This window comes from Argopecten irradians, unplaced genomic scaffold, assembly GCF_041381155.1.
Source record: "Argopecten irradians isolate NY unplaced genomic scaffold, Ai_NY scaffold_0826, whole genome shotgun sequence".
NCBI classification, from domain to species: Eukaryota; Metazoa; Mollusca; class Bivalvia; order Pectinida; family Pectinidae; genus Argopecten; species Argopecten irradians.
Window position 1 is genome coordinate 9,273 of NW_027188293.1, and position 13,255 is coordinate 22,527.

At 35.7% G+C, this 13,255-nt stretch overlaps 1 protein-coding gene, 1 long non-coding RNA gene and 1 pseudogene across 2 annotated transcripts; 1 reads left to right on the forward strand and 2 right to left on the reverse strand.

Annotated features, from left to right (window-relative positions):
- The first annotated feature begins 445 nt into the window (after positions 1-445).
- Positions 446-925, forward strand: LOC138313667 (uncharacterized). The gene has a single exon (XM_069254015.1). It carries the CDS (start codon positions 446-448, stop codon positions 923-925), a length of 480 nt encoding a protein of 159 aa, XP_069110116.1.
- A 6,487-nt stretch (positions 926-7,412) lies between these two features.
- LOC138313666 (uncharacterized) lies at positions 7,413-10,150 on the reverse strand. The gene is made up of 2 exons (XR_011207235.1): positions 8,681-10,150; positions 7,413-7,994 (listed from the first exon to the last, which is right to left on the reverse strand). It is a non-coding gene; the product is annotated as an uncharacterized lncRNA (long non-coding RNA).
- A 2,025-nt stretch (positions 10,151-12,175) lies between these two features.
- LOC138313668 (nucleoside diphosphate kinase 6 pseudogene) lies at positions 12,176-12,714 on the reverse strand (annotated as a pseudogene).
- Between the last annotated feature and the right edge of the window lie 541 nt (positions 12,715-13,255).

Here is a 13,255-nt window from a genome sequence, read left to right on the forward strand (position 1 = left end):
ATGGAGTGAAAGTTGACGACTCGAAAGTCAAAGCAATACTTGAAATGCCGGCACCAAGTGATGTATCAGGTGTCAAAAGACTTTGTGGAATGGTACAATACATGTCACGTTTCCTGCCAGATCTCTCAGACAGGATTGAGCCTATCCGTCTACTTACCTGCAAGAATACTCCATTTGAATGGTCAGCTGAGTGTGAGAAGGCGTTTTCTTCATTGAAACACATGTTAACTCACTCACCTGTCTTGCAATACTTTGATGCAAAGAAACCTGTTGTTGTACAATGTGATGCCTCGGGAACTGGTATAGGTGCATGTTTAATGCAGGAAGGGAAACCTATCGAGTACGCCTCTCGTGCACTTACTCCATGCGAACGCAGATGGGCACAAAATAGAAAAGGAGGCGCTCGCCGTATTATTTGGTCTAGAACGATTTGACCAATACACGTATGGCCGTAGTGTTTACAATTGAAAACGACCACAAACCCCTTGCTTCAATCCTACAGAAACCTCTGAACCTGGCACCAAAAAGAATACAGGACATTATGATGCGTATGTACAGATATGATGTGACGTTCTGTTTTGTCAAGGGAGAGCATCTATTTCTAGCCGACACGCTCAGTAGGGCTTATTTGAGCAGTTGTGAGAATGCACGTCCACGCATTCTGTCAGTCCAAACTTTTGAAAACATCCCAGACATTAGACTAGGAGAAATCAGAAGAGAAGTCCAAAAGGATGGAAATCTACAAACTTTGGTCAGTGTTGTGCTCGAGGGATGGCCAAGTGACAAGTACAAAGTACCACACTATATATTGCCATACTACGACATTCGCGACACTTTAAGTGTAGAAGATGGACTAGTGGTCAAAGGCGAGTCTGTCATTATTCCGTCAGCACTACGAGCGAACATCAAAACAAAGGTTACATAGTGCACATCTTGGATATGATAGTATGATGCGTCGTGCTCGAGGCACAGTATATTGGCCAGGCATGGCACAAGACATTAGACAAATAGCTGATGCCTGTGAAATCTGTCAAGGAATGAAAGCTAAACCTGCTGCGGAACCCCTTAAGCAGCACTGTGATGGTGATTTTGCTTTCCAGAAAGTTGGTCTGGATTTGTTTGAAATTGCGGGGAGGCAATACCTTATCACCGTAGACTACTATTCTAGCTTCATTGAGGTAGATCTACTTACAAAAACCACTAGTTCTCAAGTGATATCTCTACTCAAGAAACATTTTGCTCGCTATGGAATACCACAATCGATAGTATCCGATGGAGGACCGCAGTTCACAAGTCAGGAGTTCGAATCATTTGTGACAGACTGGGGAATAAGCCACTCTATTTCATCACCAATGCACCAAAGGGAGAATGGTAAGGCAGAATATGCGGTAAGAATCATGAAAACTCTACTTATCAAAACCAAGAAAGAGGGAGGAGATCCCTATGTGGCTATATTGGAGCAGAGAAACACTCCAAGACAAGACACTGGACTTAGCCCAGCAGAAATGCTATTTCAGAGGCCTACACGAACATTCTTGCCATATCTTCACAAAACGCAGAATGACACCAGTCACACAAAGGCAAAACGTGAAAAACGTAAACAGTCTGTGTGAAGAAGTGTTATGACAAGAAAACCAAAAACTTGTCCCAACTTGAAATTGACCAATCTGTGTATTATCAGCACTCCGAAGGGCAACAGTGGAAACGCGGGAAAGTTGTCGGAATTCTCGGTCAGCGTACGTATGAGCTAAAGGGACAGGATGGTGGTGTATATAAACGTAATCGTGTACACATTAGACCAACGACCATTGATGTGCATGTGCGTGATAGATCCCCGTTGCGAGTTAGGGTACCAGATGTAATATCGCGTTCGAGTGTGCAAACTAGCAGCAGTACCGGCAGTGCTAAAAATGAGAAACCGATACTGGAGGACCGACGCAAGGTTATCATCAGTAAGCCAGACACTCAGGACCCAAAGCATGAAAACTCTATCGCAAATAGTAGACCCAAACGTGAAATACGCGCACCTGTAAAGTTCAAGGACTTCGTCACCAAGTGACTGAATGGTCATGAACATTTGCATGCATTTAATTTGTGGATATGATTTCAGTGTTCAATTTAGGTTGTGTTTTTTCGAGTTTAAAGTTCATTACCAGTTTAAGTGACAGTTACAGTGAAGGACAGTGTCTATAGCAAATCAGGTCATAAAGTAAAGTTTTGATTATTAAGTGATAACTCAAAGTTTAGATATTAATTACAGTCTATTTCTAGTAATTTTAAAAGATAGAATAATCTTTCTTTAAAGAAGGGAGGATGTTGATAATATCCGGATTCTCCGTATCAGACTCTGTATATTAGTATTACCCTTAGAGCTTACTCCCATAATCTTTTGTACTTACGGAAGTTGACGCCATTAAAGCATGTCATGTTTTCAGCCTGGCTCCGCATCTTACTTCTACTAAACAACTACAAATACGTCAATGACAATCAACACTACACATCGGTACTAGTCTAAGCAACACTATATACATCACAATAATGCACTATGAAATTAAACACAGCCTAATAAATATATACATGGTTGTTATTAAATAACTAATACTTGTACTCTTATAAAATACACTATAATTTAACTCAGCCCCGCGATCCACAATTATACACGGCTAGCATAACAACTTCTGTCAAGGTTCAACACCAGGTACCCCACTTCCTGTTTACCTAGCGGGAATATTCAAATATCATATCTATTAATAATATTCATTAGGCCGGGATCTAGGGGGGGTCTACGTGCACCCCCCCCACAACTTAACGAACCAAGGTTTTTCTGAAGCCTTATGACCCACTGATAACGAAATCGAGAGGTAACATTGTATAAACTGGGATGAACTTCCGGTTATGACGTCATCAAGATGGCCGCCATCTCGTATTTCACTAAAGATTGAAAAATAGTCATAACATTGACATTTTTCAACCGAAGAAGACAAATGAGGCATCAAAATGACCACAATAGAACAACAAATACATATCAGGACCATATAATCCAATATATGTAGTTATTTCTACGCAGGAAATGAAAAAATCGGATTTTAAGCTCAAAAATGGTAATTTTTTAGCAAATTTTTCATATTTGGCTTGACGCAGCAAAAATGTTTGTCAACAGCAAACTATTATTTCTAATCAGTTATTTGACCTCTTATCAATCAGTAAAAACAACACCAACAAAAAAACAATGTTAACATTGTATAAGCTCCGGTTATGACGTCATCAAGATGGCCGCCATCTCGAATTTCACTAACAATTGAAAAATAGTCATAGCATTAACATTTTTCAACCGAAGTAGACAAATGAGGTATCAAAATGATCATGATAGAACATCAAATTCATATCGGGACCATATAATCCAATATATGTAGTGATTTCTACGCAGGAAATGAAAAAATAGGATTTTAAGCTCAAAAATGATAATTTTTTAGCAAATTTTTCATATTTGGCTTTACGCAGCTATAATTGTTTCCCAACAAGAAACTATTATTCGTAAACAGTTATTTGACCTCTAATCACTCAGTAAAACAATAAAATATATAGAGATACAAAAAAGAATTATTGTTATACCATCATTAAGTTTACAAAACATCACCGGGTGCGTATACTGGGTAATATGCTATTTTTCTAACTCCAAACGCGCTGACACTACAGTTTCCTGGTGTATTACAAGTTCCTTAAATAAGTTTGACTATTGACGATTTATAAGTAGGAAACATGAATGTAAAGTTGACAGAATATCTAGCCTCGGGTAGGACAAGTCACAGTTTCGTTTATTTCCTATGCATATTATTAGCAAAATGTCAGATTGTTACCACAATGTCACATATTTCTTTCACTGGTTCTCAATTATAACCATTATCATTTTGCGTGCTTTCCCACCTCACTGCACTATTCTCTGGCGTGACTCGGCATGTCTGGTAGCTGGTACATGCAGTCCAAATCAGAGTAATCGAGATATCAGTATCCAATTCGTCGAAAGCCAGAGCGTCGTCTTCGATGTCGATGAGCTGATGTGACACTACATTACCAGTGGTGTTCTAGCCTGTCATCTTTCATGGCCCATCCATGGCCAGAGTTTATATCAGGAACAACAGGTTCAGGGATGTGGGATCTCCTTCAGATTCTAACATATCGTATATGCTGTTTCAGACTTCTCAGGAAATTACACCAGATCCAGATTCTTCGAATGGTGGAATGATTCAAGCACCATTCATCAACCTTGTGGACACTCGTGCGACTATAGATGGCACAGGTGATATCCTCGAGGTCTTTAATGAGGTCATAAATGTTAAATGTTTTTCATTGGTCAGACTTTCCCATGTCCCTTGAAGGTACTGGTTGTGTCGCATCTGGTGTATGCGTGGATACACCATTGAAAACTCTCCAGAAAAAGTTTTCTACAGTGCTCTCCAGACTTGGCAAAGAGAGGAACTTCACTGTAGACCTCATTTATGACCTCAAATAATTCACCTGTGTCATCTATGGTCACTGAGGGTTCACAAGAATGAGGAATTGTGCTTCATACGAATTAAGGAGAAGCAACTCAACCCTTCGCAGAATGTGGCTCTGGTGTCTTTTCCATCCTACCAGAGAGATCTCGAACATCATATACGATATGTGAATCACTAGTTTGAAAACAGGATGAGCTCCAACATCCGCGAACCCGATGTTATTGATGTTAGCTCTGGCCATGGACGGTTGAGAAGTTAGAACCACGATGGTAAACCGGTAATGTAATGTCACATCAGCTCATCAGCTCATCGACACTCTGGCGAGAAAGCACGCACAAAGATAATGCTTATCATTAAGAACTATTGAAAGAAATATGTGATACTGCAGTAACCATCTGACATTTCCTTACGTTACACACAGACAAATAAAGTTAACAGTGGATGCGCTATTTCTAAAAGAAACAAATTTCGGAAAGTGTCGTGGTATTAACGGAAACAAATGCTTTCTTCAGTTTTAATTTGATACCCTATTAGTTGGCGTTGTGCAGTAAAAATTCATTTTGAGACGCTACTAGTCTACAAACTTTCGAACACGAAAATGGATTTTGTTAGGAAATTGTCAAGTCCCACTTAGATATTAAGCCACCTTAAAATTCAAATGTGTTAAATATGGATCGTCAATTGCCAATGTTATCTTCAGGAAGTTCTAAGACATCCGGAAACTGTAGTGTCAGCGGTTTGGAAAAAACAGCAATCATATACCCTGTATACGCACCCGGTGATGTTTTGTAAACCAAATGATGGTATAACAATAATTCTCTTTTGAATTTCTATATATTTTTGTTGTTGTTGTTTTTACTAATTGATAAGAGGTCAAATAACTGATTACGAATAATAGTTTCTTGTTGGGAAACAATTACAGCTGCGTAAAGCCAAATATGAAAAATTTGCTAAAAAATTATCATTTTTGAGCTTAAAATCCTTTTTTTTTCATTTCCTGCGTAGAAATCACTACATATATTGGATTATATGGTCCCGATATGAATTTGATGTTCTATTATGATCATTTTGATACCTCATTTGTCTACTTCGGTTGAAAAATGTTAATGCTATGACTATTTTTCAATTGTTAGTGAAATTCGAGATGGCGGCCATCTTGATGACGTCATAACCGGAGCTTATACAATGTTAACATTGTTTTTTTTTGTTGGTGTTGTTTTTACTGATTGATAAGAGGTCAAATAACTGATTAGAAATAATAGTTTGCTGTTGACAAACATTTTTGCTGCGTCAAGCCAAATATGAAAAATTTGCTAAAAAATTACCATTTTTGAGCTTAAAATCCGATTTTTTCATTTCCTGCGTAGAAATAGCTACATATATTGGAATATATGGTCCTGATATGTATTTGTTGTTCTATTGTGGTCATTTTGATGCCTCATTTGTCTTCTTCGGTTGAAAAATGTCAATGTTATGACTATTTTTCAATCTTTAGTGAAATACGAGATGGCGGCCATCTTGATGACGTCATAACCGGAAGTTCATCCCAGTTTATACAATGTTACCTCTCGATTTCGTTATCAGTGGGTCATAAGGCTTCAGAAAAACCTTGGTCTCGTTAAGTTGTGGGGGGGGTTGCACGTAGACCCCCCCTAAGATCCCGGCCTACAAGGTTCTGAACACATTAACGATCTCTACACACGTGATCACCCCGGGGTCGTCCTTGGGCGGACCATGTTCGTGATAAAAGAACACTGTTCTACAGGGATAATTTTCGCCCAAAAAGGCAATGAACATTGAAACGAGAAAATTGTTCTCGGAACAAAATCTCACACCTCACGTCCAAACCGGGAGCATGAAGAACAAACAAAAGAACTAAATTGGCCAAAATTTTAAAGCAATTGTTTTTTTAATTTGACTTTCTTTGTCTGTGTGGCCGGATTAGAAATACTGATGTAAATGTGAATTTATATATCTTTAAGTATTAACAGGGGGTTGTAATTGCTTGTGAAGGTTTTGGTTATTGACGAATTTCACAATAATTTCATTCAATAATGGCCGTAAGCGTTACCGTAACACCGTCATCATTGGGAATCACTTCATGTTTAAAATTGCGAGAAAACTTTGGCTGGCAATCGACACTCAATAATGTATTATGCATAGCGCGCGCGAGCGAGAGTGCGCGACTGATTCAGATTACATTAATATAAGTGGAAAATCTTATTTTTATTTGAATCTAAATAAATATTTGTAAACAAATTAACGTTTAAATATTAAAAGGTGTGGTTTTTTTTTTCAGGGTTGTATAACTGTGTATATAGAGTGGTATCTCCATTCGTTTTCATATTCAATATTGAAGGATCATCGATCTAAATGATAACTTGATAATGTTTTTCCATGCATATGTTCCCTTCTCCGGCCATTCGCCAGAATATTTCTTAGTTTATGTCCTCGTTGTATGGGACGAGAATTCGTGATACAATGTTCTCGCTCCTCCGCACTATATATAGCTACCCTCGGATAGGAAAAAATTGTCGCCCAAAGACACCCCAGTATCGAGGATACATCGTTGTTAGTGATTTTAACAACTTACTTAACCAATAAACAAAGAATTTCCTTATCTATTTTCTGATTCTATAGTACATTTTTTGTTGATTGGTCTATCCCTGTAATACTTGTAGATGTACATTGTATATACATCTCGTGCACAAATATTTCAATCTGTTCCATTAGCAACTTTCAGCAATTTATATGAAAATAAATGTCTTTATTAGTTCTTTATATAATTCTATACCACTATCTAAGGACTTTTGATCTTCATAGATTAAAAAAAATATTTTAATGTAATATTACCCAAAATTGATATCCTGCTTTATCTATTTAGTTATTTACAAGAAAGAAAGAAAACTTGGGATGTAAATATACACTGAACAAATTTTATTTATCTCATAAAACTTAAAATACTTCGGACGTAAAAACTCAAAATCACACATTTTTAAACCTTGATCATTACCACAAAAGACACTATGTACATCTTAACCGTATTCATCCTGGTAACTCAGACACAAAAATCATACAAAAGGTAGACTAGCACATTGACCACACATGTAAAGTTTACTGTGTGACAGATACACAGACCACTAAATGCGATCCTGGACCTGAAGATGTTTAGCTAGGCTGCTCCTTCATATCCATTTTCTCAAGTAAACAAGCCATATGACTTTCACTCATCAATAAGATATGTCACTTGAAATAGCTAAGGAAATGTCACGTAAAACATTTTATGTTAATACATGCATGTGTCCTTTACCAAAACTGGAACAGAAATCTTCCAGTACATAGAAATGTTGCATGTTTCTCAAACACTCCAATGACTGATGGATGCTAATTTAATTATGGTCATGATGAACCTTCTCGTTTCTTGTCAACATTTTTCATAAACTCTCTTCTGTAAGCCACAGCTTTTGGATTAAAGTCATATCCTTGTTCCTTTCGTTTCTAAAACAAAATAAATATTGGACACTCAACAGATGGTTTTGTCTTCATAGTATATACAATAAAAGATTGTAAAGCAAATCAATGCACAATGTCCTTTTTTTTTGTCGAGAAGTAGATTTCTAGGCATATTATCAAATAAATACCAGTTGATTTGTCACCAATAGTAAAAGGCCTACTGTAAGCTTACATGTCAAAGACGTACATGTGTGTATAATACATGTACATTTTGTACAGTATGTAACATAATGGAATCATAGGCCTAGTTTGCATAAGAAAATATTTACAACTTTTTGATTAAAACAATTAAAAACTGTAGAGGCCATAATTGATATTGTGTCTAGAATTTATATACACTGTAGTCAAAAATAAAAACAATACTGGCTACAAGATCATATATAAGGTCCTACAGTGCCAGTTATATAATTAAATGCTCGTTACGTAAACATGTGTTATTTTAATGCTGTGATATATTTAAACTTGACATTATTATTACTATCGTTATTGTTAAATTAATACAATTTCAATTGTTATTAAATGTTTATATCATTGACACTAAATAAAACTTCATGTAACTTGCAACAGACAAGCCTACTAGTAAGTACTGTACTAAGCCTGGACATCGATCGAGAGACCCCCTATAACAGTTACTGTATGTATCAAGTAAAAATCTCTGTAGCTTTAATTACCTCGATTGTTGTGTCGTCAGTTTTAGACATGAGAAACCATGTAACAAATCCCAAGCGACGACAGCTACGCCGCGATTGAACATGTTGGAAATAGCTCGCAACATTATATTTCTGACGTCCAAGCTCCAATGAAAATCAGAATCACCAAAATGTTTATAAGATAATTGTAAGAGGAAAAACCGCCTATCCTAAAATCCGGATTTCATACAGCGATAGGCTCATATTGTTAAAGCGAATAGTCGGACAAACAAAGGCTAAAGTCGGTAAAAATGGTGTTAATATATCCAGTGTAATTTCTTATGAAATAGAAAAATAAAATCGCCCATCAAAATCGCTCTATATGCTAAGAAATTAATATATATTATAGGAATCCCCGCCTTAGGTCCAACGTCTGTAATGGTCTATGGGCACTCTGGTTGGTCCATATTTTCATAACGGACTTCTGACAATACTAAGCCTGAACATCTAGACCCCCTATAACAGTTACTGTATGTATCAAGTAAAAATCTCTGTAGCTTTAAGTCACCACTTGAATAGGAAAAAGATAGAAATATGTTAAAAAATGGTGAGTTTGGCATCCATCTTGAATTTTGGAAAGAGAGTTTCTTATATTTTTCAGTTTGGTTTTTGTTTTATAAGTTTAACGTCATATTAACACGGCCAGATTTGTTGGTAGAGGAAAACCGGATACCCAGTGAAAAACTACCGACCGTAGTTCAGCACCTGGCAACTGCCTAACGCGGGATTCGAACTCGCAACCCAGAGGTGGAGGGCATGTGGTAATATGTCGAGACATTAATGCATGGAATTATGAATTTTCACAGCCCGAATAAGGGCATTATATTTGTGTCATTTCTGTTGAAACTGGGCTGCTATCGGCTTAGTAATGGCACTTGGTATAGTTGTATAGTATGATTTTGAAAAGGAAAATTATCGCTCTTTCTAGCGGTAGTAATCGTTGTGTAAAGACTTACTAAAACTGTGATTTTAAGCGGCTAAAAACTATATGGATAGAAATCTTGTCTCTGGAGCTTTCCACCTTTCTGGTATAGAACATGTAGAATACGAATTTTTTGTCTAGACCTCTAATCGTCTAAAATGGTCAATAGGTACGCTAGATCTGGTGGGTTTTATATTGATATTTTCATATCCCTGTATGGTACACAATTTACCAATGATATCAGTAGTCACAGACTCACAATCTTTCATTTTAAAATTGATCTTAAGATATGTAAGAAACAAACAGTTTTATTCAATGAAAAAGTCACTGCATTACCAAACGATTTTAATACACCAAAAATATTAAATTTTGAAACGTAATACGTATTTTGGACTAGGTCGTGCCTTCAAAAGTGCAGCTACCGGTTTGTGTTCTGAGGTCCCGAATTCGAACCTCGGGTTGGCCGTTAAGATTTCAAGAAGCGTACGTAGAACACGGATTTACGTCCTTGGTACTGTCATGCATAAATGGAGAACACAATGCAAAAGGGGCCATCTTCAACCTTCAATAGGATTCAGATATGCAAAAGTTACCTCCTTCAACAAGATTTAGCGGACTAACTTCATGGCCATGGTCACAATTTCGAGACTGAATAAAAATTAAAGCATTGCATTTTATTATGGCCAAGGACGTAAATGTTATAAATCCTTGATATGGCCAAGGTAATGTAATTTTGATACTTGATTGGCCCAGAGATTTTGATCACAGGGGGTCTGAGAATTAGTTAGTTTATATTATTATGGACCACCTGAGTGCCCCTAAATCAACACATTTCATCGATAGAATGGAAATCACTATACGTGCAAAAAATGTTGGTTTTTAATTTTCCTCTCAATATCTTTGTCTATGATCACATTGAAAAAATGTAAACTACTACAGTTGGCCACCAGTCTCTCGCTTCGAGCTCCCCCTCATAGGTACGTACCTCGTGCTCCTGCGCGCACCCCGATTCCGTTAACCTCCAACCGGTGTTACGATTTTTAGGGGATCCATATCGAAAATTGGTAAAAATCATACTCTACATAGTACTTCTAAATGTATATACATATATAATCTGAAGAGCTCCCTTCGATGAAGCGAAAGAGCTAACGTTAGTCAGTCCGTTGTTTTTATTTATATATATATATATATACATATATATGTTTTTCATCCGTAAGGATTTTCTTCAAATTTATGCTACATATACATGCTACATATACATGTATATGTATACATATACAATACACAAGTCTCTGATTTGCCCTAAAAATGTCCCTTGCCTTTGATTACGCAATTCATGTCAGTTTGTTTTCTTGTATTCAAATTGTGCAAACGCTTCCGGTGGTCAAAATTAGATTTTCATTATTTGTTACTTCATTAATAAATGCTTGTTCAACTTCAACTAGGGGAGTTTTAGATATAGATCTAATGTACTTCATAAGTTTGGAGTTTTTTATTCACATTATACATACCGGTATGTACTTTATGGAGAGGCAGAAACGTGTGTATGTTGTATAATTTGTTTCTGTTGAAGGATATTTTCATCAGTAAAACCAAGGGTTATATATGAGCCTGCTATATTTACATGCAATAAAAACCAATAAATGTTGATTAGCCAAAAAATAAGCAAAAAATTCACATAGTTTGAAGCTTACATGTAGTTAAGCCATCCCACGTGTATAAAAAATATTATTGAATTACATTTTTTACAATATTATATATGTAGTCATCCTCAAGACAATTCATTTAACTCATTCAGCCCTGATCTTGTATAGTCCTTGATTTAGAATAACCTAAATGTGTCTTCAGATGTGATGGAGTTAAAAAAATCAACAATATTTGTATAGATCAATACTCTAGCGAAAAACTAGTCCGCTAAACCTGCCTATATATTAGGCTTTTTTTATTTTATTTTTTTTTAGGCAAAAAAAAAAAAATAATTTTAAAAAAAGCCTAATAATAATAGGGCAGGTTTTAGCGGACTAGCGAAAAACCTGTCCATTTTTTAGATGTAAACACACTACATTATATAAATTCTCTTGATTAAAAAAATTTAAAAAAAAAAACTCATTGAGTTTCAAAACTTTTGTAGTATATTTTTTCATGAAAATAACTCTCACCAACAACATACAGACATGTAAATATATATAAGTTCCGTACAAAAACTACTATACATTGTATATATCACATTTGTATGCTTCTAGAAGGGGGAAGTAACTCTGATAAATCAGAATACCAAACGGTCTAACAATTACTTGTATAAACAATAACATGAAACAAAAAAACAGACAAAAATTGCCTACTTGCAATTGAGCTCTATGTAATGATATGTCTTTAAATTACACTTAAAAACGTATATGGTAAAGACAAATACTAATGTTTTGTGTCACGAATCAGAATAGTAAACTACAATGTAACATATATGTATATATACATGTATCTCTACACTTCCTCCAACACTCAGAGCCGTTATTAAAAAAAAAAAAAAACATATAATTAGGACGATAGTTCTTGCTTCAAGTCTTTTTCCACTTCAAAGTGTATTTCCTTTTTTTCTTTACGTAAAAAACATTTCCACTACGAAAATAAGGCTCGTTTTCTTTGTACCACTGGTCAACATTGAACTCTGTGAAAGAAAAAATGCATTTCCTTTTGTGCTTGATTCCACCGAGTCTGATCCATGGGTGGATGTTCCTGGTGTCTGTCAATCCAAACTGTCCCCTAATACTATCTGGAGTTGTGAATGTACTGTCGGAAAGACTTTGGTAGGACCCATCAATTTTCTCCATTCCTGTCTATTGCGTTGTCTCTAAGCCAATATATGTGCAGAAATTCACACCACTGCGACATAAAACTTAATCTCAAGTCTGTTATGAAAAAACCTGCCCTCATGTTCCTTATAAAACTCTGCAGCTTTTTTGCGAGGCAAATATAAATCCTTTGATTTCACATAATAAAAATCCGTTTGTTAGAAGAAGTTTCTTATTTTCCCTCACTATGTGTGGTTGAGCTGACACATCTGGTTTCAAAATAGCTAATGTTAATTGAAGTGATCCTCATTTTTAGGAATAGAACGATTTTACCATAGAAAATTAAAGATCTACTTAATAATCAATTTCTTTAGATTAGGTTTTATCATCCATAGGACAAAACTAAATGTTTCACATTAACTCCTAAGGTCAAATTCACAACATTGTTTTTACTGATTTTTTGTCCATAAAATCCTTCATTCAATTCCATCTGCTAATGGGGAAAAAACACTCAAGATTAAATAACTTTAGATATTATGGATTCTGACTAGATAAATCAGCTTGTTAATTATTTTGCTGGATTTAACAACTTTTTTTTCTCTCAAAATGACATATGTTTTCTGGTATAAATATCGTATATCTTTGTACATTTTTCAGGTATTTTGACATCTGCAAATATATACCTGTAATATCAACAGTATAATATTCAAATTTCAATGACAACAAAACTTTTCACAACTGAAACTGTATACCGAATAGTATTGTGCGGTTAAACTTGATATTGGTATCTTCAATGTTATCCTAATTTTTCTGGACTGCCCTAATATATAAATGGAATGAGATCTG